We start from the raw sequence: 23,853 nt of genomic DNA, 5'->3' as shown, positions 1-23,853 counted from the left end.
CACCAGCCCTAGACAGGTAATACTCCTCCTCCTCATCACCAGCCCTAGACAGGTAATACTCCTCCTCATCACCAGCCCTAGACAGGTAATTCTCCTCCTCGCCCTCACCAGCCCTAGACAGGTAATTCTCCTCCTCCTCCTCACCAGCCCTAGACAGGTAATAATCCTCCTCCTCATCACCAGCCCTAGACAGGTAATACTCCTCCTCCTCAGCCCTAGACAGGTAATACTCCTCCACCTCATCACCAGCCCTAGACAGGTAATACTCCTCCTCCTCCTCACCAGCCCTAGACAGGTAATACTCCTCCTCCTCCTCACCAGCCCTAGACAGGTAATACTCCTCCTCCTCCTCACCAGCCCTAGACAGGTAATACTCCTCCTCACCAGCCCTAGACAGGTAATACTCCTCCTCACCAGCCCTAGACAGGTAATACTCCTCCTCCTCCTCACCAGCCCTAGACAGGTAATACTCCTCCTCCTCCTCACCAGCCCTAGACAGGTAATACTCCTCCTCCTCACCAGCCCTAGACAGGTAATACTCCTCCTCCTCACCAGCCCTAGACAGGTAATACTCCTCCTCCTCACCAGCCCTAGACAGGTAATACTCCTCATCACCAGCCCTAGACAGGTAATACTCCTCATCACCAGCCCTAGACAGGTAATACTCCTCATCACCAGCCCTAGACAGGTAATACTCCTCCTCCTCCTGATCACCAGCCCTAGACAGGTAATACTCCTCCTCAACAGCCCTAGACAGGTAATACTCCTCAACACCAGCCCTACATAGGTAATACTCCTCCTCACCAGCCCTAGACAGGTAATACTCCTCCTCATCACCAGCCCTAGACAGGTAATACTCCTCCTCCTCATCACCAGCCCTAGAGAGGTAACTCTTCCTCCTCATCACCAGCCCTAGACAGGTAATTCTCCTCATCACCAGCCCTAGACAGGTAATACTCCTCCTCCTCATCACCAGCCCTAGAGAGGTAACTCTTCCTCCTCATCACCAGCCCTGGACAGGTAATAGTCCTCCTCCTCACCAGCCCTAGACAGGTAATACTCCTCCCCCTCACCAGCCCTAGACAGGTAATACTCCTCCTCACCAGCCCTAGACAGGTAATACTCCACCTCCTCATCACCAGCCCTAGACAAGTAATTCTCCTCCTCTTCACCAGACCTAGACAGCTAATTTTCCTCCTCCTCCTCAGCCCTAGACGGGTAATTCTCCTTCTCCTCCTCACCAGCCCTAGACAGGTAATACTCCTCCATCTCCTCACCAGCCCTAGACAGGTAATACTCCTCCTCCTCACCAGCCCTAGACAGGTAATACTCCTCCTCCTCCTCACCAGCTCTAGACAAGTAATACTCCTCCTCCTACTCACCAGCCCTAGACAGGTAATTCTCCTCCTCCTCCTCCTCACCAGCCCTAGACAGGTAATACTCCTCCACAGCAGCCCTACATAGGTAATACCTTTGTTCCACCCCAATGGTGGAACAAACTCCCTCACGACGCCAGGTCAGCGGAGTCAATCACCACCTTCCGGAGGCACCTGAAACCCCACCTCTTCAAGGAATACCTAGGATAGGATGAAGTAATCCTTCTAACCCCCCCCCCCCCCCTTAAAAGATTTAGATGCACTATTGTAAAGTGGCTGTTCCACTGGATATCATAAGGTGAATGCACCAATTTGTACGTCGCTCTGGATAAGAGCGTCTGCTAAATGACTTAAATGTAAATGTAATTCTCCTCCTCACCAGCCCTAGACAGGTAATACTCCTCCTCCTCCTCACCAGCCCTAGACAGGTAATACTCCTCCTCCTCATCACCAGCCCTAGACAGGTAATACTCCTCCTCATCACCAGCCCTAGACAGGTAATTCTCCTCCTCGCCCTCACCAGCCTTAGACAGGTAATTCTCCTCCTCCTCCTCACCAGCCCTAGACAGGTAATAATCCTCCTCCTCATCACCAGCCCTAGACAGGTAATACTCCTCCTCCTCAGCCCTAGACAGGTAATACTCCTCCACCTCATCACCAGCCCTAGACAGGTAATACTCCTCCTCCTCCTCACCAGCCCTAGACAGGTAATACTCCTCCTCCTCCTCACCAGCCCTAGACAGGTAATACTCCTCCTCCTCCTCACCAGCCCTAGACAGGTAATACTCCTCCTCACCAGCCCTAGACAGGTAATACTCCTCCTCACCAGCCCTAGACAGGTAATACTCCTACTCCTCCTCACCAGCCCTAGACAGGTAATACTCCTCCTCCTCCTCACCAGCCCTAGACAGGTAATACTCCTCCTCCTCCTCACCAGCCCTAGACAGGTAATACTCCTCCTCCTCCTCACCAGCCCTAGACAGGTAATACTCCTCCTCCTCACCAGCCCTAGACAGGTAATACTCCTCCTCCTCACCAGCCCTAGACAGGTAATACTCCTCCTCCTCACCAGCCCTAGACAGGTAATACTCCTCATCACCAGCCCTAGACAGGTAATACTCCTCATCACCAGCCCTAGACAGGTAATACTCCTCCTCCTCCTGATCACCAGCCCTAGACAGGTAATTCTCCTCCTCCTCCTCACCAGCCCTAGACAGGTAATTCTCCTCCTCCTCCTCACCAGCCCTAGACAGGTAATACTCCTCATCAACAGCCCTAGACAGGTAATACTCCTCCTAAACAGCCCTAGAGAGGTAATACTCCTCCACACCAGCCCTACATAGGTAATACTCCTCCTCACCAGCCCTAGACAGGTAATACTCCTCCTCACCAGCCCTAGACAGGTAATACTCCTCCTCCTCATCACCAGCCCTAGACAGGTAGTACTCCTCCTCCTCATCACCAGCCCTAGAGAGGTAACTCTTCCTCCTCATCACCAGCCCTAGACAGGTAATTCTCCACATCACCAGCCCTAGACAGGTAATAGTCCTCCTCCTCACCAGCCCTAGACAGGTAATACTCCTCCACCTCATCACCAGCCCTAGACAGGTAATTCTCCTCCTCGTCCTCACCAGCCCTAGACAGGTAATACTCCTCCTCCTCCTCACCAGCCCTAGACAGGTAATACTCCTCCTCCTCAGCCCTAGACAGGTAATACTCCTCATCACCAGCCCTAGACAGGTAATACTCCTCCTCCTCCTGATCACCAGCCCTAGACAGGTAATCTCCTCCTCCTCACCAGCCCTAGACAGGTAATACTCCTCCTCCTCACCAGCCCTAGACAGGTAATTCTCCTCCTCCTCCTCCTCACCAGCCCTAGACAGGTAATTCTCCTCCTCCTGATCACCAGCCCTAGACAGGTAATACTCCTCCTCCTGATCACCAGCCCTAGACAGGTAATTCTCCTCCTCCTCACCAGCCCTAGACAGGTAATACTCCTCCACAGCAGCACTACATAGGTAATACCTTTGTTCCACCCCAATGGTGGAACAAACTCCCTCACGACGCCAGGTCAGCGGAGTCAATCACCACCTTCCGGAGGCACCTGAAACCCCACCTCTTCAAGGAATACCTAGGATAGGATGAAGTAATCCTTCTAACCCCCCCCCCCCCCCCCCCTTAAAAGATTTAGATGCACTATTGTAAAGTGGCTGTTCCACTGGATATCATAAGGTGAATGCACCAATTTGTACGTCGCTCTGGATAAGAGCGTCTGCTAAATGACTTAAATGTAAATGTAATTCTCCTCCTCACCAGCCCTAGACAGGTAATACTCCTCCTCCTCCTCACCAGCCCTAGACAGGTAATACTCCTCCTCCTCATCACCAGCCCTAGACAGGTAATACTCCTCCTCATCACCAGCCCTAGACAGGTAATTCTCCTCCTCGCCCTCACCAGCCCTAGACAGGTAATTCTCCTCCTCCTCCTCACCAGCCCTAGACAGGTAATAATCCTCCTCCTCATCACCAGCCCTAGACAGGTAATACTCCTCCTCCTCAGCCCTAGACAGGTAATACTCCTCCACCTCATCACCAGCCCTAGACAGGTAATACTCCTCCTCCTCCTCACCAGCCCTAGACAGGTAATACTCCTCCTCCTCCTCACCAGCCCTAGACAGGTAATACTCCTCCTCCTCCTCACCAGCCCTAGACAGGTAATACTCCTCCTCACCAGCCCTAGACAGGTAATACTCCTCCTCACCAGCCCTAGACAGGTAATACTCCTCCTCCTCCTCACCAGCCCTAGACAGGTAATACTCCTCCTCCTCCTCACCAGCCCTAGACAGGTAATACTCCTCCTCCTCACCAGCCCTAGACAGGTAATACTCCTCCTCCTCACCAGCCCTAGACAGGTAATACTCCTCCTCCTCACCAGCCCTAGACAGGTAATACTCCTCATCACCAGCCCTAGACAGGTAATACTCCTCATCACCAGCCCTAGACAGGTAATACTCCTCCTCCTCCTGATCACCAGCCCTAGACAGGTAATTCTCCTCCTCCTCCTCACCAGCCCTAGACAGGTAATACTCCTCCTCCTCCTCACCAGCCCTAGACAGGTGATACTCCTCCTCACCAGCCCTAGACAGGTAATACTCCTCCTCACCAGCCCTAGACAGGTAATACTCCTCATCACCAGCCCTAGACAGGTAATACTCCTCATCAACAGCCCTAGACAGGTAATACTCCTCCTCAACAGCCCTAGAGAGGTAATACTCCTCCGCACCAGCCCTACATAGGTAATACTCCTCCTCACCAGCCCTAGACAGGTAATACTCCTCCTCACCAGCCCTAGACAGGTAATACTCCTCCTCCTCATCACCAGCCCTAGACAGGTAGTACTCCTCCTCCTCCTCATCACCAGCCCTAGAGAGGTAACTCTTCCTCCTCATCACCAGCCCTAGACAGGTAATTCTCCTCCTCACCAGCCCTAGACAGGTAATACTCCTCCACCTCATCACCAGCCCTAGACAGGTAATTCTCCTCCTCGTCCTCACCAGCCCTAGACAGGTAATACTCCTCCTCCTCCTCACCAGCCCTAGACAGGTAATACTCCTCCTCCTCAGCCCTAGACAGGTAATACTCCTCATCACCAGCCCTAGACAGGTAATACTCCTCCTCCTCCTGATCACCAGCCCTAGACAGGTAATCTCCTCCTCCTCACCAGCCCTAGACAGGTAATACTCCTCCTCCTCACCAGCCCTAGACAGGTAATTCTCCTCCTCCTCCTCCTCACCAGCCCTAGACAGGTAATTCTCCTCCTCCTGATCACCAGCCCTAGACAGGTAATACTCCTACACCTCATCACCAGCCCTAGACAGGTAATTCTCCTCCTCCTCCTCACCAGCCCTAGACAGGTAATACTCCTCCACAGCAGCACTACATAGGTAATACCTTTGTTCCACCCCAATGGTGGAACAAACTCCCTCACGACGCCAGGTCAGCGGAGTCAATCACCACCTTCCGGAGGCACCTGAAACCCCACCTCTTCAAGGAATACCTAGGATAGGATGAAGTAATCCTTCTAACCCCCCCCCCCCCCCCCCCCTTAAAAGATTTAGATGCACTATTGTAAAGTGGCTGTTCCACTGGATATCATAAGGTGAATGCACCAATTTGTACGTCGCTCTGGATAAGAGCGTCTGCTAAATGACTTAAATGTAAATGTAATTCTCCTCCTCACCAGCCCTAGACAGGTAATACTCCTCCTCCTCCTCACCAGCCCTAGACAGGTAATACTCCTCCTCCTCATCACCAGCCCTAGACAGGTAATACTCCTCCTCATCACCAGCCCTAGACAGGTAATTCTCCTCCTCGCCCTCACCAGCCCTAGACAGGTAATTCTCCTCCTCCTCCTCACCAGCCCTAGACAGGTAATAATCCTCCTCCTCATCACCAGCCCTAGACAGGTAATACTCCTCCTCCTCAGCCCTAGACAGGTAATACTCCTCCACCTCATCACCAGCCCTAGACAGGTAATACTCCTCCTCCTCCTCACCAGCCCTAGACAGGTAATACTCCTCCTCCTCCTCACCAGCCCTAGACAGGTAATACTCCTCCTCCTCCTCACCAGCCCTAGACAGGTAATACTCCTCCTCACCAGCCCTAGACAGGTAATACTCCTCCTCACCAGCCCTAGACAGGTAATACTCCTCCTCCTCCTCACCAGCCCTAGACAGGTAATACTCCTCCTCCTCCTCACCAGCCCTAGACAGGTAATACTCCTCCTCCTCACCAGCCCTAGACAGGTAATACTCCTCCTCCTCACCAGCCCTAGACAGGTAATACTCCTCCTCCTCACCAGCCCTAGACAGGTAATACTCCTCATCACCAGCCCTAGACAGGTAATACTCCTCATCACCAGCCCTAGACAGGTAATACTCCTCCTCCTCCTGATCACCAGCCCTAGACAGGTAATTCTCCTCCTCCTCCTCACCAGCCCTAGACAGGTAATACTCCTCCTCCTCCTCACCAGCCCTAGACAGGTGATACTCCTCCTCACCAGCCCTAGACAGGTAATACTCCTCCTCACCAGCCCTAGACAGGTAATACTCCTCATCACCAGCCCTAGACAGGTAATACTCCTCATCAACAGCCCTAGACAGGTAATACTCCTCCTCAACAGCCCTAGAGAGGTAATACTCCTCCGCACCAGCCCTACATAGGTAATACTCCTCCTCACCAGCCCTAGACAGGTAATACTCCTCCTCACCAGCCCTAGACAGGTAATACTCCTCCTCCTCATCACCAGCCCTAGACAGGTAGTACTCCTCCTCCTCCTCATCACCAGCCCTAGAGAGGTAACTCTTCCTCCTCATCACCAGCCCTAGACAGGTAATTCTCCTCCTCACCAGCCCTAGACAGGTAATACTCCTCCACCTCATCACCAGCCCTAGACAGGTAATTCTCCTCCTCGTCCTCACCAGCCCTAGACAGGTAATACTCCTCCTCCTCCTCACCAGCCCTAGACAGGTAATACTCCTCCTCCTCAGCCCTAGACAGGTAATACTCCTCATCACCAGCCCTAGACAGGTAATACTCCTCCTCCTCCTGATCACCAGCCCTAGACAGGTAATCTCCTCCTCCTCACCAGCCCTAGACAGGTAATACTCCTCCTCCTCACCAGCCCTAGACAGGTAATTCTCCTCCTCCTCCTCCTCACCAGCCCTAGACAGGTAATTCTCCTCCTCCTGATCACCAGCCCTAGACAGGTAATACTCCTACACCTCATCACCAGCCCTAGACAGGTAATTCTCCTCCTCCTCCTCACCAGCCCTAGACAGGTAATACTCCTCCACAGCAGCACTACATAGGTAATACCTTTGTTCCACCCCAATGGTGGAACAAACTCCCTCACGACGCCAGGTCAGCGGAGTCAATCACCACCTTCCGGAGGCACCTGAAACCCCACCTCTTCAAGGAATACCTAGGATAGGATGAAGTAATCCTTCTAACCCCCCCCCCCCCCCTTAAAAGATTTAGATGCACTATTGTAAAGTGGCTGTTCCACTGGATATCATAAGGTGAATGCACCAATTTGTACGTCGCTCTGGATAAGAGCGTCTGCTAAATGACTTAAATGTAAATGTAATTCTCCTCCTCACCAGCCCTAGACAGGTAATACTCCTCCTCCTCCTCACCAGCCCTAGACAGGTAATACTCCTCCTCCTCATCACCAGCCCTAGACAGGTAATACTCCTCCTCATCACCAGCCCTAGACAGGTAATTCTCCTCCTCGCCCTCACCAGCCCTAGACAGGTAATTCTCCTCCTCCTCCTCACCAGCCCTAGACAGGTAATAATCCTCCTCCTCATCACCAGCCCTAGACAGGTAATACTCCTCCTCCTCAGCCCTAGACAGGTAATACTCCTCCACCTCATCACCAGCCCTAGACAGGTAATACTCCTCCTCCTCCTCACCAGCCCTAGACAGGTAATACTCCTCCTCCTCCTCACCAGCCCTAGACAGGTAATACTCCTCCTCCTCCTCACCAGCCCTAGACAGGTAATACTCCTCCTCACCAGCCCTAGACAGGTAATACTCCTCCTCACCAGCCCTAGACAGGTAATACTCCTCCTCCTCCTCACCAGCCCTAGACAGGTAATACTCCTCCTCCTCCTCACCAGCCCTAGACAGGTAATACTCCTCCTCCTCACCAGCCCTAGACAGGTAATACTCCTCCTCCTCACCAGCCCTAGACAGGTAATACTCCTCCTCCTCACCAGCCCTAGACAGGTAATACTCCTCATCACCAGCCCTAGACAGGTAATACTCCTCATCACCAGCCCTAGACAGGTAATACTCCTCCTCCTCCTGATCACCAGCCCTAGACAGGTAATTCTCCTCCTCCTCCTCACCAGCCCTAGACAGGTAATACTCCTCCTCCTCCTCACCAGCCCTAGACAGGTGATACTCCTCCTCACCAGCCCTAGACAGGTAATACTCCTCCTCACCAGCCCTAGACAGGTAATACTCCTCATCACCAGCCCTAGACAGGTAATACTCCTCATCAACAGCCCTAGACAGGTAATACTCCTCCTCAACAGCCCTAGAGAGGTAATACTCCTCCGCACCAGCCCTACATAGGTAATACTCCTCCTCACCAGCCCTAGACAGGTAATACTCCTCCTCACCAGCCCTAGACAGGTAATACTCCTCCTCCTCATCACCAGCCCTAGACAGGTAGTACTCCTCCTCCTCCTCATCACCAGCCCTAGAGAGGTAACTCTTCCTCCTCATCACCAGCCCTAGACAGGTAATTCTCCTCCTCACCAGCCCTAGACAGGTAATACTCCTCCACCTCATCACCAGCCCTAGACAGGTAATTCTCCTCCTCGTCCTCACCAGCCCTAGACAGGTAATACTCCTCCTCCTCCTCACCAGCCCTAGACAGGTAATACTCCTCCTCCTCAGCCCTAGACAGGTAATACTCCTCATCACCAGCCCTAGACAGGTAATACTCCTCCTCCTCCTGATCACCAGCCCTAGACAGGTAATCTCCTCCTCCTCACCAGCCCTAGACAGGTAATACTCCTCCTCCTCACCAGCCCTAGACAGGTAATTCTCCTCCTCCTCCTCCTCACCAGCCCTAGACAGGTAATTCTCCTCCTCCTGATCACCAGCCCTAGACAGGTAATACTCCTACACCTCATCACCAGCCCTAGACAGGTAATTCTCCTCCTCCTCCTCACCAGCCCTAGACAGGTAATACTCCTCCACAGCAGCCCTACATAGGTAATACCTTTGTTCCACCCCAATGGTGGAACAAACTCCCTCACGACGCCAGGTCAGCGGAGTCAATCACCACCTTCCGGAGGCACCTGAAACCCCACCTCTTTAAGGAATACCTAGGATAGGATCAAGAAATCCTTCTAACCCCCCCCCCCCCCCCTTAAAAGATTTAGATGCACTATTGTAAAGTGGCTGTTCCACTGGATATCATAAGGTGAATGCACCAATTTGTAAGTCGCTCTGGATAAGAGCGTCTGCTAAATGACTTAAATGTAAATGTAATTCTCCTCCTCACCAGCCCTAGACAGGTAATACTCCTCCTCCTCCTCACCAGCCCTAGACAGGTAATACTCCTCCTCATCACCAGCCCTAGACAGGTAATTCTCCTCCTCGTCCTCACCAGCCCTAGACAGGTAATTCTCCTCCTCACCAGCCCTAGACAGGTAATACTCCTCCTCCTCATCACCAGCCCTAGACAGGTAATTCTCCTCCTCCTCTTCACCAGCCCTAGACAGGTAATACTCCTCCTCCTCAGCCCTAGACAGGTAATACTCCTCCTCCTCAGCCCTAGACAGGTAATTCTCCTCCACCTCATCACCAGCCCTAGACAGGTAATACTCCTCTTCACCAGCCCTAGACAGGTAATCCTCCTCTTACTCACCAGCCCGAGACAGGTAATAGTCCTCCTCCTCACCAGCCCTAGACAGGTAATACTCCTCCACCTCATCACCAGCCCTAGACAGGTAATACTCCTCCTCCTCCTCACCAGCCCTAGACAGGTAATTCTCCTCCTCCTCACCAGCCATAGACAGGTAATACCCCTCCTCATCACCAGCCCTGGACAGGTAATAGTCCTCCTCCTCACCAGCCCTAGACAGGTAATAGTCCTCCTCATCACCAGCCCTCGAAAGGTAATACTCCTCCTCATCACCAGCCCTAGAAAGGTAATACTCCTCCTCATCACCAGCCCTAGAAAGGTAATACTCCTCCTCATCACCAGCCCTAGAAAGGTAATACTCCTCCTCATCACCAGCCCTAGACAGGTAATACTTCCCTCCTGTGGTGGCTGGGAGAACTACAGCATCCTACCCAAGGGTTCTCTAGTGACCGTTGGAACGTGAGTGACTGTTCTTTTCACATTCCTCCCTGCCAGTTAGTCTGTCTCGCACAGACACAGTGTGTTGCTGGCTACTGCTTCCTGTGTTTTATCATCTGTGACTCCCTGCATTCCACACCCCTCTCCTCACTCTGTGGACAGAGATGATGACATCGTTCCCAACAGTCACTAGAAGTTTCTGTCATAAACTGTTTGCTGATTTAAGTGTTAACCGAAAGTCACCTTGGACTTAGTACCCAGTTCCTATTTTCAAATGTCAACATTTTTTTTCCTTTTTTCAATAATTTAATGAATTTATTTGGGTTGTCTTTGAATTCATCTTGTTGTTTTCAGATTGGCCAACCAGTGAATGTAGTTGGCATTTTCTGCGTTAACATCTTTGTCTTTGTGTTCCAGGGGTGTCAGAACAGAGACCCGTCTGATCAGAGCCAGGAAGATGGCTTGTCTGTGGCTAACGATAGGCAGTCTGCAGCCCCAGCGGCCGTAGTCAACGTAGGAACAGACCCTATACTGTCATAGACCTGTTTATAGACGATGCATCCCATGAGAGAACATCAACTTGTATTGTATTTAATAGTATGTCCTCACTTTTTCTCCCATTTGATTCTACAGTCCAAGACGCCAGACAAGAACCGCCACAAAAAACCCAAAGACATGAAGCCTAAGGTGAAGAAGCTGAAGTACCACCAGTACATCCCTCCGGACCAAAAGGCCGAGAAGTCCCCGCCTCCCATGGACTCAGCCTATACCAGGCTCCTGCAGCAGCAACAGCTCTTCCTACAGCTGCAGATCCTCAGCCAACAGAAACATGCACACACACATTCGCACACACACTCACAGTACACACACTCCCAACATGCCCAACACACACAGCAACACCAGCATAGCTTCAACTACGAGCCTCTGCACCAGCCGGCCCAAGCCCAGAAGTGAGTACCTCGGATAGGGAGTGGTCTAACCCTAACCCCATGTCTCAGATCTGGCCTTCAATTTACTAAATGTTGCATAATATTGTTGCCTTTTGTGGTGTTTATCTCCCAGAAATCTCATGTTCTCCTATCTGTAGACAATCCAGTCAGCAGTTGATGGTGTGTGGCTCCAGTTTTCCTACTAACACAGTCAACAGTAGCTCCTTGTCTTCAGTGAAGACCACATACTCCGGTCAAACCAACATCTCACCAGTCAAACCTGCTCCTCTCCCACCTAACCTGGATGACCTGAAGGTAGGTACTTTCTCTCTCTCTCTCTCCGTAGAGTGAGGGAAATATTCCTTAGTATAAGTTGGAAAGAGAACTCACATACTGTTTTTTTTCTCTCTCTCCGTTCCTCTCTCCCCCTTCCTCCTCTCTCCCTCTCTCCCTCCATCCAACAGGTGTCGGAGCTCAGACAGCAGCTGCGTATCCGGGGCATGCCAGTCTCAGGGACCAAGATGGCCCTCATCGAGAGACTCTGTCCCTTTAAGGACCACACCTCAAGCCCCTCCCATTCAGGCTCCAATGACAACAGCACGGCCACCTTCCCTGTCACCCCCACGGGGTCCCTGTCCTCCTACCAGTCCCCCTCCTCCTCCAGCACCCTCTCCCAGGGGGGGTATTACCCCTACCCCAGCACTTCCTCCACCCCACCCATATCCCCCGCTTCCTCAGACCTCTCCCTCAGCGGCTCACTCCCAGACAGCTTCAGCGGCATGCCCATGTCCTCCTCTCCACTGTTTTGCATCCAGCCGTCCCCAGGCCACCTCAGCGCTGAGGAAAGCCAGGGGGGAGGGGGTTTGAGCGGGGTAGGACTGCAGGGAGGGGAGGTCGGAGGAATGGAGCGGGAGAAGGAGAAGATTTTGGTGGAAAAACAGAAAGTGATTGAGGAGCTGACGTGGAAGTTGCACCAGGAACAGAGACAGGTGAGTAACCTCACTGTTCCAATCCATATAGCTATGTTGTCCCTAAAGAGCAATGCAAGGCTACGCTGACCTACTGTCAACAGCCTGTTGTTCAACAGCTGATCTACTGTCAACAGCTTGTTGATCAACAGCTGACCTACTGTCAACAGCCTGTTGTTCAACAGCTGACCTACTGTTAACAGCCTGTTGTTCAACAGCTGACCTACTGTTAACAGCCTGTTGATCAACAGCTGACCTACTGTCAACAGCCTGTTGTTCAACAGCTGACCTACTGTTAACAGCCTGTTGTTCTACAGCTGACCTACTGTCAACAGCCTGTTGTTCAACAGCTGACCTACTGTCAACAGCCTGTTGTTCAACAGCTGACCTACTGTTAACAGCCTGTTGTTCAACAGCTGACCTACTGTCAACAGCCTGTTGTTCAACAGCTGACCTACTGTCAACAGCCTGTTGTTCAACAGCTGACCTACTGTTAACAGCCTGTTGATCAACAGCTGACCTACTGTTAACAGCCTGTTGTTCAACAGCAGACCTACTGTTAACAGCCTGTTGATCAACAGCTGACCTACTGTTAACAGCCTGTTGATCAACAGCTGACCTACTGTTAACAGCCTGTTGTTCAACAGCTGACCTACTGTTAACAGCCTGTTGTTCAACAGCTGACCTACTGTCAACAGCCTGTTGTTCAACAGCTGACCTACTGTTAACAGCCTGTTGTTCAACAGCTGACCTACTGTTAACAGCCTGTTGTTCAACAGCTGACTTACTGTCAACAGCCTGTTGTTCAACAGCTGACCTACTGTTAACAGCCTGTTGTTCAACAGCTGACCTACTGTCAACAGCCTGTTGTTCAACAGCTGACCTACTGTCAACAGCCTGTTGTTCAACAGCTGACCTACTGTTAACAGCCTGTTGATCAACAGCTGACCTACTGTTAACAGCCTGTTGTTCAACAGCTGACCTACTGTCAACAGCCTGTTGTTCAACAGCTGACCTACTGTTAACAGCCTGTTGTTCAACAGCTGACCTACTGTCAACAGCCTGTTGTTCAACAGCTGACCTACTGTCAACAGCCTGTTGATCAACAGCTGACCTACTGTTAACAGCCTGTTGTTCAACAGCTGACCTACTGTCAACAGCCTGTTGTTCAACAGCTGACCTACTGTCAGCAGCCTGTTGTTCAACAGCTGACCTACTGTCAACAGCCTGTTGTTCAACAGCTGACCTACTGTTAACAGCCTGTTGTTCAACAGCTGACCTACTGTCAACAGCCTGTTGTTCAACAGCTGACCTACTGTCAACAGCCTGTTGTTCAACAGCTGACTTACTGTCAACAGCCTGTTGTTCAACAGCTGACCTACTGTCAACAGCCTGTTGTTCAACAGCTGACTTACTGTCAACAGCCTGTTGTTCAACAGCTGACCTACTGTTAACAGCCTGTTGTTCAACAGCTGACCTACTGTCAACAGCCTGTTGTTCAACAGCTGACCTACTGTCAACAGCCTGTTGTTCAACAGCTGACCTACTGTCAACAGCCTGTTGTTCAACAGCTGATCTACTGTTAACAGCCTGTTGTTCAACAGCTGATCTACTGTTAACAGCCTGTTGTTCAACAGCTGACCTACTGTCAACAGCCTGTTGATCAACAATCAGCTGACCTACTGTCAACAGCCTGTTGATCAACAGCTGACCTACTGTCAACAGCTGGCTACTGTCAACAGCCTGTTGATCAACAGCTGACCTACTGTCAACATCCTGTTGTTCAACAGCTGACCTACTGTTAAACCTCTAACGCCTCACAAACCCGGATCCGGGATCCCCCCCATCACAAAAGCTGACTAGCATAGCCTAGCCTAAAGTTACAGGGATATCATAAAATAAAATGTTCATGAAATCACAAGTCCAAGACAACAAATGAAAGATACAGATCTTGTGACTCAAGCCATCTTCTCTGATTTTTAAAATGTTTTACAGGGAAGACACAATATGTAAATCTATTAGCTAACTACGTTAGCAAAAGACAACAATTTTCTTACTCCACCATTTTCTTACTGCATCAGTAGCTATCACAAATTCGACCAAATAAAGATATAAATAGCCACTAACCAAGAAACAAACCTCATCAGATGACAGTCTGATAACATATTTATTGTATAGCATAGGTTTTGTTAGAAAAATGTGTATATTTCAGGTATAAATCATAGTTTACAATTGCAGCCCCCATCACAACTATCACTAAAATGACTAGAATAACTACAGAGACCATCGTGTATTAGCTAATTACTCATCATAAAACATTTCTTAAAAATACACAGCGTACAGCAATTGAAAGACACAGATCTTGTGAATCAAGACAATATTTCAGATTTTCTAAGTGTTTTACAGCGAAAACACAATATAGCGTTATCTTAGCTTACTACAATAGTCAGTCACACAGTAGCATTGATTCAAGCCAAAAATAGCAATAACGTTATAAACCACCAAACGCTATTAATTTTTTCACTAACCTTCTCAGAATTCTTCAGATGACAGTCCTGTAACATCATATTACACAATGCATATAGTTTGTTCGAAAATGTGCATATTTAGCCGCACAATTTGTGGTTACACAACGTGTTTAGTGGGCAAAAAATCAAGCAATCTGTCCGGCGCCATTTTGGAAAGGCACCTAATCTTATCGAAAACTATTCATAAACTTGACAAAAAAAATACAGGTTGGACAGCAATTGAAAGACAAATTAGTTCTTAATGCAATCGCTGAATTACATTTTTTAAATTAACCTTACTGCGCAATACTGGGTACAATACAGGGTGCGATAGCGCAACGCTACACGGAAAATAATTGCGTCTAATACATTTTTCAACAGAACAACGTTTTATCAGCATAAATAGTACTTACTATTAGCTGAACTCCCATCAGAATCTTGGGAAAGGTGTCCGTTGGCCAAAATAATCTTTGCTGGGTTGGAGAATGTTTCCTTTGACGTTGCAATTAGCAGTACAGAATGGCATTCGAGAGAGAGACACCCAAGTTTCTACAGCGGCATGGAAATAAATACCTGAAAATCGCAATATACTGACATAAACTGGTATAATTCGGTTCAAAATAACAAGATTATGATGTCTTTAAAGCCTATAGCGAATAAAAACAGAGCCGGATACATCTAGGAGCTAAATCCAGAGGTTCTAAAAAGACATGCCAAGACCCTCTTTGCGTCAGCGCGAGGTCCCAAAAGGCCGGACACCTCGGTTCCAATCAATTTATAAACTTTGGGAACTACGTAGAGACGCCATTTCAACTCTCCCTATTCGCTAACAGCCAGGGGAAGGCGTATGCAGTGCATCTCAACCAATAGAAGACAGGCAAAGTTAAAGACAGGTCTCAAAGCAGATGATAAAATTTGCCATTCTCACACAGACATAGGAAAAGTGCTCTAAGTCGAGTTCTGTTTCACTTACAGACATAATTCCAACGGTTTTAGAAACTAGAGAGTGTTTTCTATCCAATAGTAAGAATAATATGCATATTGTACGAGCAAGAATTGAGTACGAGGCCGTTTACATTGGGTACACATTTGTGCTATGTCGAAATGGCACCCCCCTAGTGGCAAGAATTAACAGCCTGTTGTTCAACAGCTGACCTACTGTTAACAGCCTGTTGTTCAACAGCTGACCTACTGTTAACAGCCTGTTGTTCAACAGCTGACCTACTGTCAACAGCCTGTTGATCAACAGCTGACCTACTGTTAACAGCCTGTTGTTCAACAGCTGACCTAATGTCAACAGCCTGTTGTTCAACAGCTGACCTAATGTCAACAGCCTGTTGATCAACAGCTGACCTAATGTCAACAGCCTGTTGTTCAACAGCTGACCTACTGTCAACAGCCCGTTGTTCAACAGCTGACCTACTGTCAACAGCCCGTTGTTCAACAGCTGACTTACTGTCAACAGCCTGTTGTTCAACAGCTGACCTACTGTCAACAGCCTGTTGTTCAACAGCTGACTTACTGTTAACAGCCTGTTGATCAATAGCTGACCTACTGTTAACAGCCTGTTGTTCAACAGCTGACCTACTGTCAACATCCTGTTGTTCAACAGCAGACCTACTGTTAACAGCCTGTTGTTCAACAGCTGACCTACTGTTAACAGCCTGTTGTTCAACAGCTGACCTACTGTCAACATCCTGTTGTTCAACAGCTGACCTACTGTTAACTTCTACTTCCTCCCAATCCCGGGTCCGGGAGCATCCCCACTAGTAAAAAAGCTGACTAGCATAGCCTAGCATAGCGTCACAAGTAAATACTAGCATCTAAATATCATTAAATCACAAGTCCAAGACACCAGATGAAAGATACACATCTTGTGAATCCAGCCATCATTTCTGATTTTTAAAATGTTTTACAGGGAAGACACAATATGTAAATCTATTAGCTAACCAGGATAGCAAAAGGCACAACTTTTTTGTCCACCATTTTTTTCCTGCATAGGTAGCTATCACCAATTTCGACCAAATAAAGATATAAATAGCCACTAACCAAGAAACAACTTCCTCAGATGACAGTCTGATAACATATTTATTGTATAGCATATGTTTTGTTAGAAAAATGTGCATATTTCAGGTATAAATCATAGTTTACCATTGCAGCCCCCATCACAACTCTCACCAAAGCACCTAGAATAACTACAGAGACCATCGTGTATTACCTAATTACTCACCATAAAACATTTCTTAAAAATACACAGCGTACAGCAAATGAAAGACACAGATCTTGTGAATCCAGCCAATATTTCAGATTTTCTAAGTGTTTTACAGCGAAAACACAATATAGCGTTATATTAGCTTACCACAATAGCAAACATCACAACAGCATTGATTCAAGCCAAAAATAGCGATAACGTATAAACCACCAAAATATATTAATTTTTTCACTAACCTTCTCAGAATTCTTCAGATGATAGTCCTATAACATCATATTACACAATGCATATAGAGTTTGTTCGAAAATGTGCATATTTAGCGGCACAAATCGTTGTTATACAATGTGATTAGTATCCAAAACTTCAAGCAATCTGTCCGGCGCCATCTTGGAGAGGAACCTATTCTAATCGAAAACTATTCATAAACTTGACTAAAAAAATACAGGTTGGACAGCAAATGAAAGACAAATTAGTTCTTAATGCAATCGCTGAGTTAGATTTTTAAAATTAACGTTACTGCTCAATACAGCGTGCGCAAAAGCAAATTATTATTTGACATTTGTCAACATAAATACGAATTAACAACATAAAGATTGCTTACTATTTGCCGAGCTTCCATCAGAATCTTGGGCAAGGTGTCCTTTCTCCAGAACAATCGTCTTTTGGTTGAAAGATGTCCTCTTCCCCTGTAGAAATAGCAGCTAACGATAGCCACCCACTGGAGAGGTGTCCAACTCGTGATAGCGCGTCACAAAGAAATCCCAGAAAATCGCAATAAACTGATATAAACTGCTATAAGTCGGTTTAAATTAACTACCTTATGATGTCTTTAACACCTATAACGAATAAAAACATGACCGGAGATATAGAACTGCTAAAACGAAAGCTTTTGCAGGACGCCATTGTGATGTCCCCTTGCGCCAGATGCCCCGTTGAAAAGAACGTTACTTCCGTTCCATGATCCTTTATAGTGGCCCAGATTGCGCAATCCACGCCATTCAAATTCTCCCCGCTTACTGATATCTAGAGGAAGGCGTATGCAGTGCATGTAGCCCGATGGCTTACATGGGGACTTATAAACTGGCCTCAGAACAGAGACCTCGATTTCTGAAATCTCACTCCCTGACAGGAAATGTGCTGCAGAATGACTTCTGTTTCACTCAGAGAAATAATTCAAACGGTTTTAGAAACTAGAGAGTGTTTTCTATCCAATAGTAATAATAATATGCATATTGTACGAGCAAGAATTGAGTACGAGGCAGTTTAATTTTGGAACGTAAATATTAAAGTCCCAACAGCACCCCCTATTTTTAACAGCCTGTTGTTCAACAGCTGACCTACTGTTAACAGCCTGTTGTTCAACAGCTGACCTACTGTTAACAGCCTGTTGTTCAACAGCTGACCTACTGTCAACAGCCTGTTGTTCAACAGCTGACCTACTGTCAACAGCCTGTTGTTCAACAGCTGACCTACTGTCAACAGCCTGTTGTTCAACAGCTGACTTACTGTCAACAGCCTGTTGTTCAACAGCTGACCTACTGTCAACAGCCTGTTGTTCAACAGCTGACTTACTGTCAACAGCCTGTTGTTCAACAGCTGACCTACTGTTAACAGCCTGTTGTTCAACAGCTGACCTACTGTCAACAGCCTGTTGTTCAACAGCTGACCTACTGTCAACAGCCTGTTGTTCAACAGCTGACCTACTGTCAACAGCCTGTTGTTCAACAGCTGACCTACTGTCAACAGCCTGTTGTTCAACAGCTGACCTACTGTCAACAGCCTGTTGTTCAACAGCTGACCTACTGTCAACAGCCTGTTGTTCAACAGCTGACCTACTGTCAACAGCCTGTTGTTCAACAGCTGACCTACTGTCAACAGCCTGTTGTTCAACAGCTGACCTACTGTCAACAGCCTGTTGTTCAACAGCTGACCTACTGTTAATAGCCTGTTGTTCAACAGCTGACCTACTGTTAACAGCCTGTTGTTCAACAGCTGACTTACTGTCAACAGCCTGTTGTTCAACAGCTGACCTACTGTTAACAGCCTGTTGATCAACAGCTGACCTACTGTTAACAGCCTGTTGTTCAACAGGTGGAGGAGCTCAAGATGCAGCTGCACAAGAGGAAGCGTTGCCATGGCGCCACACAGGAGGGTTTACTGGCTCCATCCCAGCCCCACCACCTTCCCCTCCAGCAATCCCCGTCCCTGATGGGGCAGCACTTCTTTGGGGTGACAGTCAAGCAGGAGCCCATGTCCCTCTCCTCCAGCTGTCCCTTCTCCTCCCCCAAGCACCTAAAGAGTCCTCCAGGAAGCTGCATGGAGGGGATGGGCCATTGCGGTGCCTCCCTGCCCAGTATGGGGGGCCCTGGTGGGCCACGATGCCTGGATCAGACCCCCTCCTCTGGAAGTCCCTCAGGCATGTGTGCCTTCCTGAGCCCCCAGTGCTCTCCTGAAGACTCGCCCATCACGAAGACGTCCAACAGCCCCCAGCCTTCCTCCCCCAACAACCCCTACCTGCTGTCACTGCCGCTGGGCAGAGACGGGTGCAGCCATCCCCTCAACCAGGCCAGCACCAGGCCCTGCAACATGCAGGTATGCCTTAGGCAGTATGTTTGTTATGAGTCTTCAGATACTTAATGGTTAAACGCCCTTTATAGTGTTTGTTGTGACTCTATTCTCAGTGGTCATGATCAGGAGAGCAACTTTGGTTTTAGAAGTGGGGAGGGAGGAGAATCTACCTGACTCCTCGGAGGAGTCCGCATGGTCCTAAAGCACACCACCGCCTCGTTTTTGTATCACATTCCAATGATAAAACTATGGGGTGCAAGAATTCAATTTCTGAATGTGGGGTGAGACATGCCCCCCCACCCCCTTGGTCATGTATGCTCTCCTAACAGATTCCCCAGAAGAATGAAGGCCAGGCTGTAAACGGCTCCTATCCCTCTGACCAGAGAGGCCTTCAGTCAGCGCTCCCCAACTCAGCCGACAACAGCCTGAACCACAGGGTCAACCTTAAGTCCAAGAACCCAAAAATGCAGCAGAAGGTGAGAGCTATTCTTCTGTCTAAACTTAGTCTGTAGCGGATTGACGTGGTTGTGTGTCACATATCCAGCCATCACATTCACTTTAACACATTTTCTGCCTTCCATTCATGTGTAGCTTCTCTCTAAAACTTCCATCATGAGGTTCATGATACTCTTCACAACTCAATCTTTTGAGAAAGATGAAGCTATTCTCAGCTGTTCCCTCCCACTATATCCTTTTGAGCTAGAAATCTAATTTTCTCAGTAACTCCACTTTTTTTTAAGCATCTTGGTTTAAAAAAAAATCAGGATTCATAGATTAGAGTTTCTTACACAAAATCAAATCAGTAATACAACCTTTTTCGCCATTTTTTTTTTTTCATATAGATACCTATATTGCCCTGTCCCCAGCACGTTGGCCAAAAGTGCCCGGTCTCGTCCCCCGCCTTCTGTAGCTCAGATTCAGCTGCATCTAGACAGCCCCCTTGCTATGAGGATGCAGTCAAGCAGGTAAACTAAACGATACACTAAACTCTGCTCCTGATCATGGCTGGCCAACGTTTTTTGTTTCATTGTTGGAACCTCCGAGGCGTCCTCTTTCTCTCACCTGCTTTGTTTATCCATCCATCACTTCATCCATTGCACACTTTGCACCCTTGACCAAGTTTGACTGTTTCTTCAGAGCTGACTGTTGTATGGTTGTGTTATGTAGAGTTGTGGTTGCCCCAAGAACAATACTGTAGAACAATACTGTCAGACAGCAATAACATCAATAGTATAGCCATATTCCAATCATAATCTTTGGACTGGGTCGAAAGAATTGATAAAGCACAAATGTAACAAGTCTTAATACCATTTGTAATTCTTGTTTTTAGCAACTGACCAGAAGTCAGCAGATGGATGAGCTTCTGGATGTGCTCATAGAGAGTGGAGGTGGGTGAACTGACTCAGAATCAATCTCAAATGTGTGTGATGCATACAATGTGTAGTCTTACAAATTGAGTAGCGATATAGCTGTCAGTGCATGTTGTTGCTATGGTTACGAATGAATAATGGCTTAGTAACTGCAGCAATTCAGTTCCCCTTCATAAGGTACTAGTCAGTTTGCCTGCCTACGCACCATCCTTCGCCCCTTAGTTAAGTAACTCCAGATTTCCCTCTTACATGGGTATTAAATCCCACTCTGTGCTGTGACTCCCTCTCCCCCCATCCTCTTCTCTTCAAGAGATACCAGCTAACGCCAGAGAAGAGAGGGAGAGGTCCTCTGTAACCAAAGTTGTGCCTCACATTACAGTGTCCCCTGGAACCACCGACCTTGCCGACCCAAAGTTCCACCAAAGACACTACGAACACCTGTCCCCCTCCCAGCTCAATTATGACCACACAGCCAATCACATTGCAGACAGCCACCTGGAGACCCTGCTGGGAAGCCCCCTAGGCCGAGGGGGTGAGGTCGCCCTTCTCAAGATGGCCGCAGAGGAATCAGGGCAGGGAGAGGAGGGGGATATTGGACTAGAGGGCTACCCCGGTCCGAACCACCACCACCAGGACAAACTGCTCTCCAACAGGGGCCTGATGGAAACCCCAACACCTCAATCTCCCATCCACTCCAAAGTGACGTCCGTGGCCGAGGTGCAGGGGATGGTCGGCATGACGTTTAGCGAGTCGCCGTGGGAGACGATGGAATGGCTGGACCTGACGCCCCCGAGCTTGGCTATGGGATTCAGCTCTGTCCCTCCCACCGGGTCAAGCATCTTCAACACAGAGTTCCTGGATGTTACAGACATCAACCTGAATACAGCCATGGACCTTCATCTAGAGCACTGGTGAAACACCGGAGACTAGCTATGGACCAGCTAGCCACTATCTGGCTAGCAACCTACAAAAATAACAATATTTTATCAATTTTGCAGACGCTCTTTTCCAGAGTGACTTACAGGAGCAATTAGGTGCCTTGCTCTGATTTTTCAATGAGTCGGCTCAAGGATTCAAACCAGCAACCTTTTGGTTACTGGCCCTACGCTCTTAACCGGTGGGCTACATGCCAGCCCCCAACACAGCAGGATACAAGCTAGCTACCTAGAAAACACAACAAGAGACTATAGTGTCTACTAGCTAGCTACCTAGAAAACACAACAAGAGACTATAGTGTCTACTAGCTAGCTACCTAGAAAACACAACAATAAACTAGTGTCTACTAGCTAGCTACCTAGAAAACACAACAATAAACTATAGTGTCTACTAGCTAGCTACCTAGAAAACAACAAGAAACTATAGTGTCTACTAGTTAGCTACCTAGAAAACACAACAATAGACTATAGTGTCTAGCTACTAGCTAGCTAAGCTACCTAAACACAACAAGATACTAGTGTCTGCTAGCTAGCTACCTAGAAAACACAACAAGAAACGATAGTGTCTATTAGCTAGCTACCTAGAAAACACAATAGACTATAGTGTCTAGCTACTAGCTAGCTACCTAGAAAACACAACAATAGACTATAGCGTCTAGCTACTCGCTAGCTACCTATAAAACACAACAATAGACTATAGTGTCTACTAGCTAGCTACCTAGAAAACACAACAATAGACTATAGCGTCTAGCTACTAGCTAGCTACCTATAAAACACAACAAGAAACTATAGTGTCTACTAGCTAGCTACCTAGAAAACACAAGAGACTGTAGTGTCTACTAGCTAGCGACCTATAAACCACAACAAACTATAGTGTCTACTAGCTAGCTACCTAGAAAACATAACAAGAGACTATAGTGTCTAGCTACCAGCTAGCTAAGCTACCTAAACACAACAAGAGACTAGTGTCTAGCTAGCTACCAAGAAAACAACAAGATACTATAGTGTCTACTAGCTAGTTACCTAGAAAACAAAACAAGAGACTATAGCTACTAGCTAGCTAAGCTACCTAAACACAACAATAGACTATAGTGTCTAGCTAGCTACCAAGAAAACAAGATACTAGTGTCTACTAGCTAGCTACCTAGAAAACACAACAATGGACTATAGTGTCTAGGTACTAGCTAGCTACCTAGAAAGCACAACAATATACTATAGTGTCTAGCTGCTAGCTAACTACCTAGAAAACACAACAAGAAACTACAGTGTCTACTAGCTAGGTACCTAGAAAACACAACAATAGACTATAATGTCTAGCTACTAGCTAGCTACCTAGAAAACACAATAGACTAGTGTCTAGCTAGCTACCAAGAAAACAACAAGATACTATAGTGTCTAGCTAGCAAGTTACCTAGAAAACACAAGAGACTACAATGTCTCTTGTCTCATCTTTACTAGATGCTGTTCTTCCACTAACCTCATTGCAACTCCCCTCCAAGTCTCCGACCACTACCTTGTATCCTTTTCCCTCTCGCTCTCATCCAACACTTCCCACACTGCCCCTACTCGGATGGTATCGCGCCGTCCCAACCTCCGCTCTCTCTCCCCCGCTACTCTCTCCTCTTCCATCCTATCATCTCTTCCCTCTGCCCAAACCTTCTCCAACCTATCTCCTGATTCTGCCTCCTCAACCCTCCTCTCCTCCCTTTCTGCATCCTTTGACTCTCTATGTCCCCTATCCTCCAGGCCGGCTCGGTCCTCCCCTCCCGCTCCGTGGCTCGACGACTCATTGCGAGCTCACAGAACAGGGCTCCGGGCAGCCGAGCGGAAATGGAGGAAAACTCGCCTCCCTGCGGACCTGGCATCCTTTCACTCCCTCCTCTCTACATTTTCCTCTTCTGTCTCTGCTGCTAAAGCCACTTTCTACCACTCTAAATTCCAAGCATCTGCCTCTAACCCTAGGAAGCTCTTTGCCACCTTCTCCTCCCTCCTGAATCCTCCTCCCCCTCCCCCCCCCTCCTCCCTCTCTGCAGACGACTTCGTCAACCATTTTGAAAAGAAGGTCGACGACATCCGATCCTCGTTTGCTAAGTCAAACGACACCG

At 48.3% G+C, this 23,853-nt stretch overlaps 1 protein-coding gene across 4 annotated transcripts in view; it reads left to right on the top strand.

Moving 5' to 3' along the window:
• LOC129815866 (myocardin-like) overlaps window positions 1-23,181 on the top strand; it is a 96,355-nt gene extending 73,174 nt beyond the window's left edge. Inside the window, exons 4-12 of one of the 4 annotated variants that reach the window (XM_055870141.1) lie at window positions 10,677-10,772; window positions 10,893-11,209; window positions 11,347-11,503; window positions 11,653-12,177; window positions 18,967-19,467; window positions 19,773-19,919; window positions 20,286-20,408; window positions 20,774-20,831; window positions 21,193-23,181. In XM_055870141.1, the coding sequence (XP_055726116.1) occupies window positions 10,677-10,772; window positions 10,893-11,209; window positions 11,347-11,503; window positions 11,653-12,177; window positions 18,967-19,467; window positions 19,773-19,919; window positions 20,286-20,408; window positions 20,774-20,831; window positions 21,193-21,728 (2,460 nt within the window). In that variant the 3' untranslated portion in view covers window positions 21,729-23,181. Of the gene's footprint in view, window positions 1-10,676; window positions 10,773-10,892; window positions 11,210-11,346; window positions 11,504-11,652; window positions 12,178-18,966; window positions 19,468-19,772; window positions 19,920-20,285; window positions 20,409-20,773; window positions 20,832-21,123 lie in introns of all 4 variants that reach the window. The other 3 variants (XM_055870053.1, XM_055870237.1, XM_055870195.1) reach the window with 3 other exon arrangements.
• The last annotated feature ends 672 nt before the right edge of the window (window positions 23,182-23,853 follow it).

Source organism: Salvelinus fontinalis, chromosome 1, assembly GCF_029448725.1.
Source record: "Salvelinus fontinalis isolate EN_2023a chromosome 1, ASM2944872v1, whole genome shotgun sequence".
Taxonomy (NCBI): Eukaryota; Metazoa; Chordata; class Actinopteri; order Salmoniformes; family Salmonidae; genus Salvelinus; species Salvelinus fontinalis.
The sequence above is the reverse complement of the archived record's forward strand: the minus strand, read 5'-3'. Positions and strand labels throughout refer to the sequence as shown.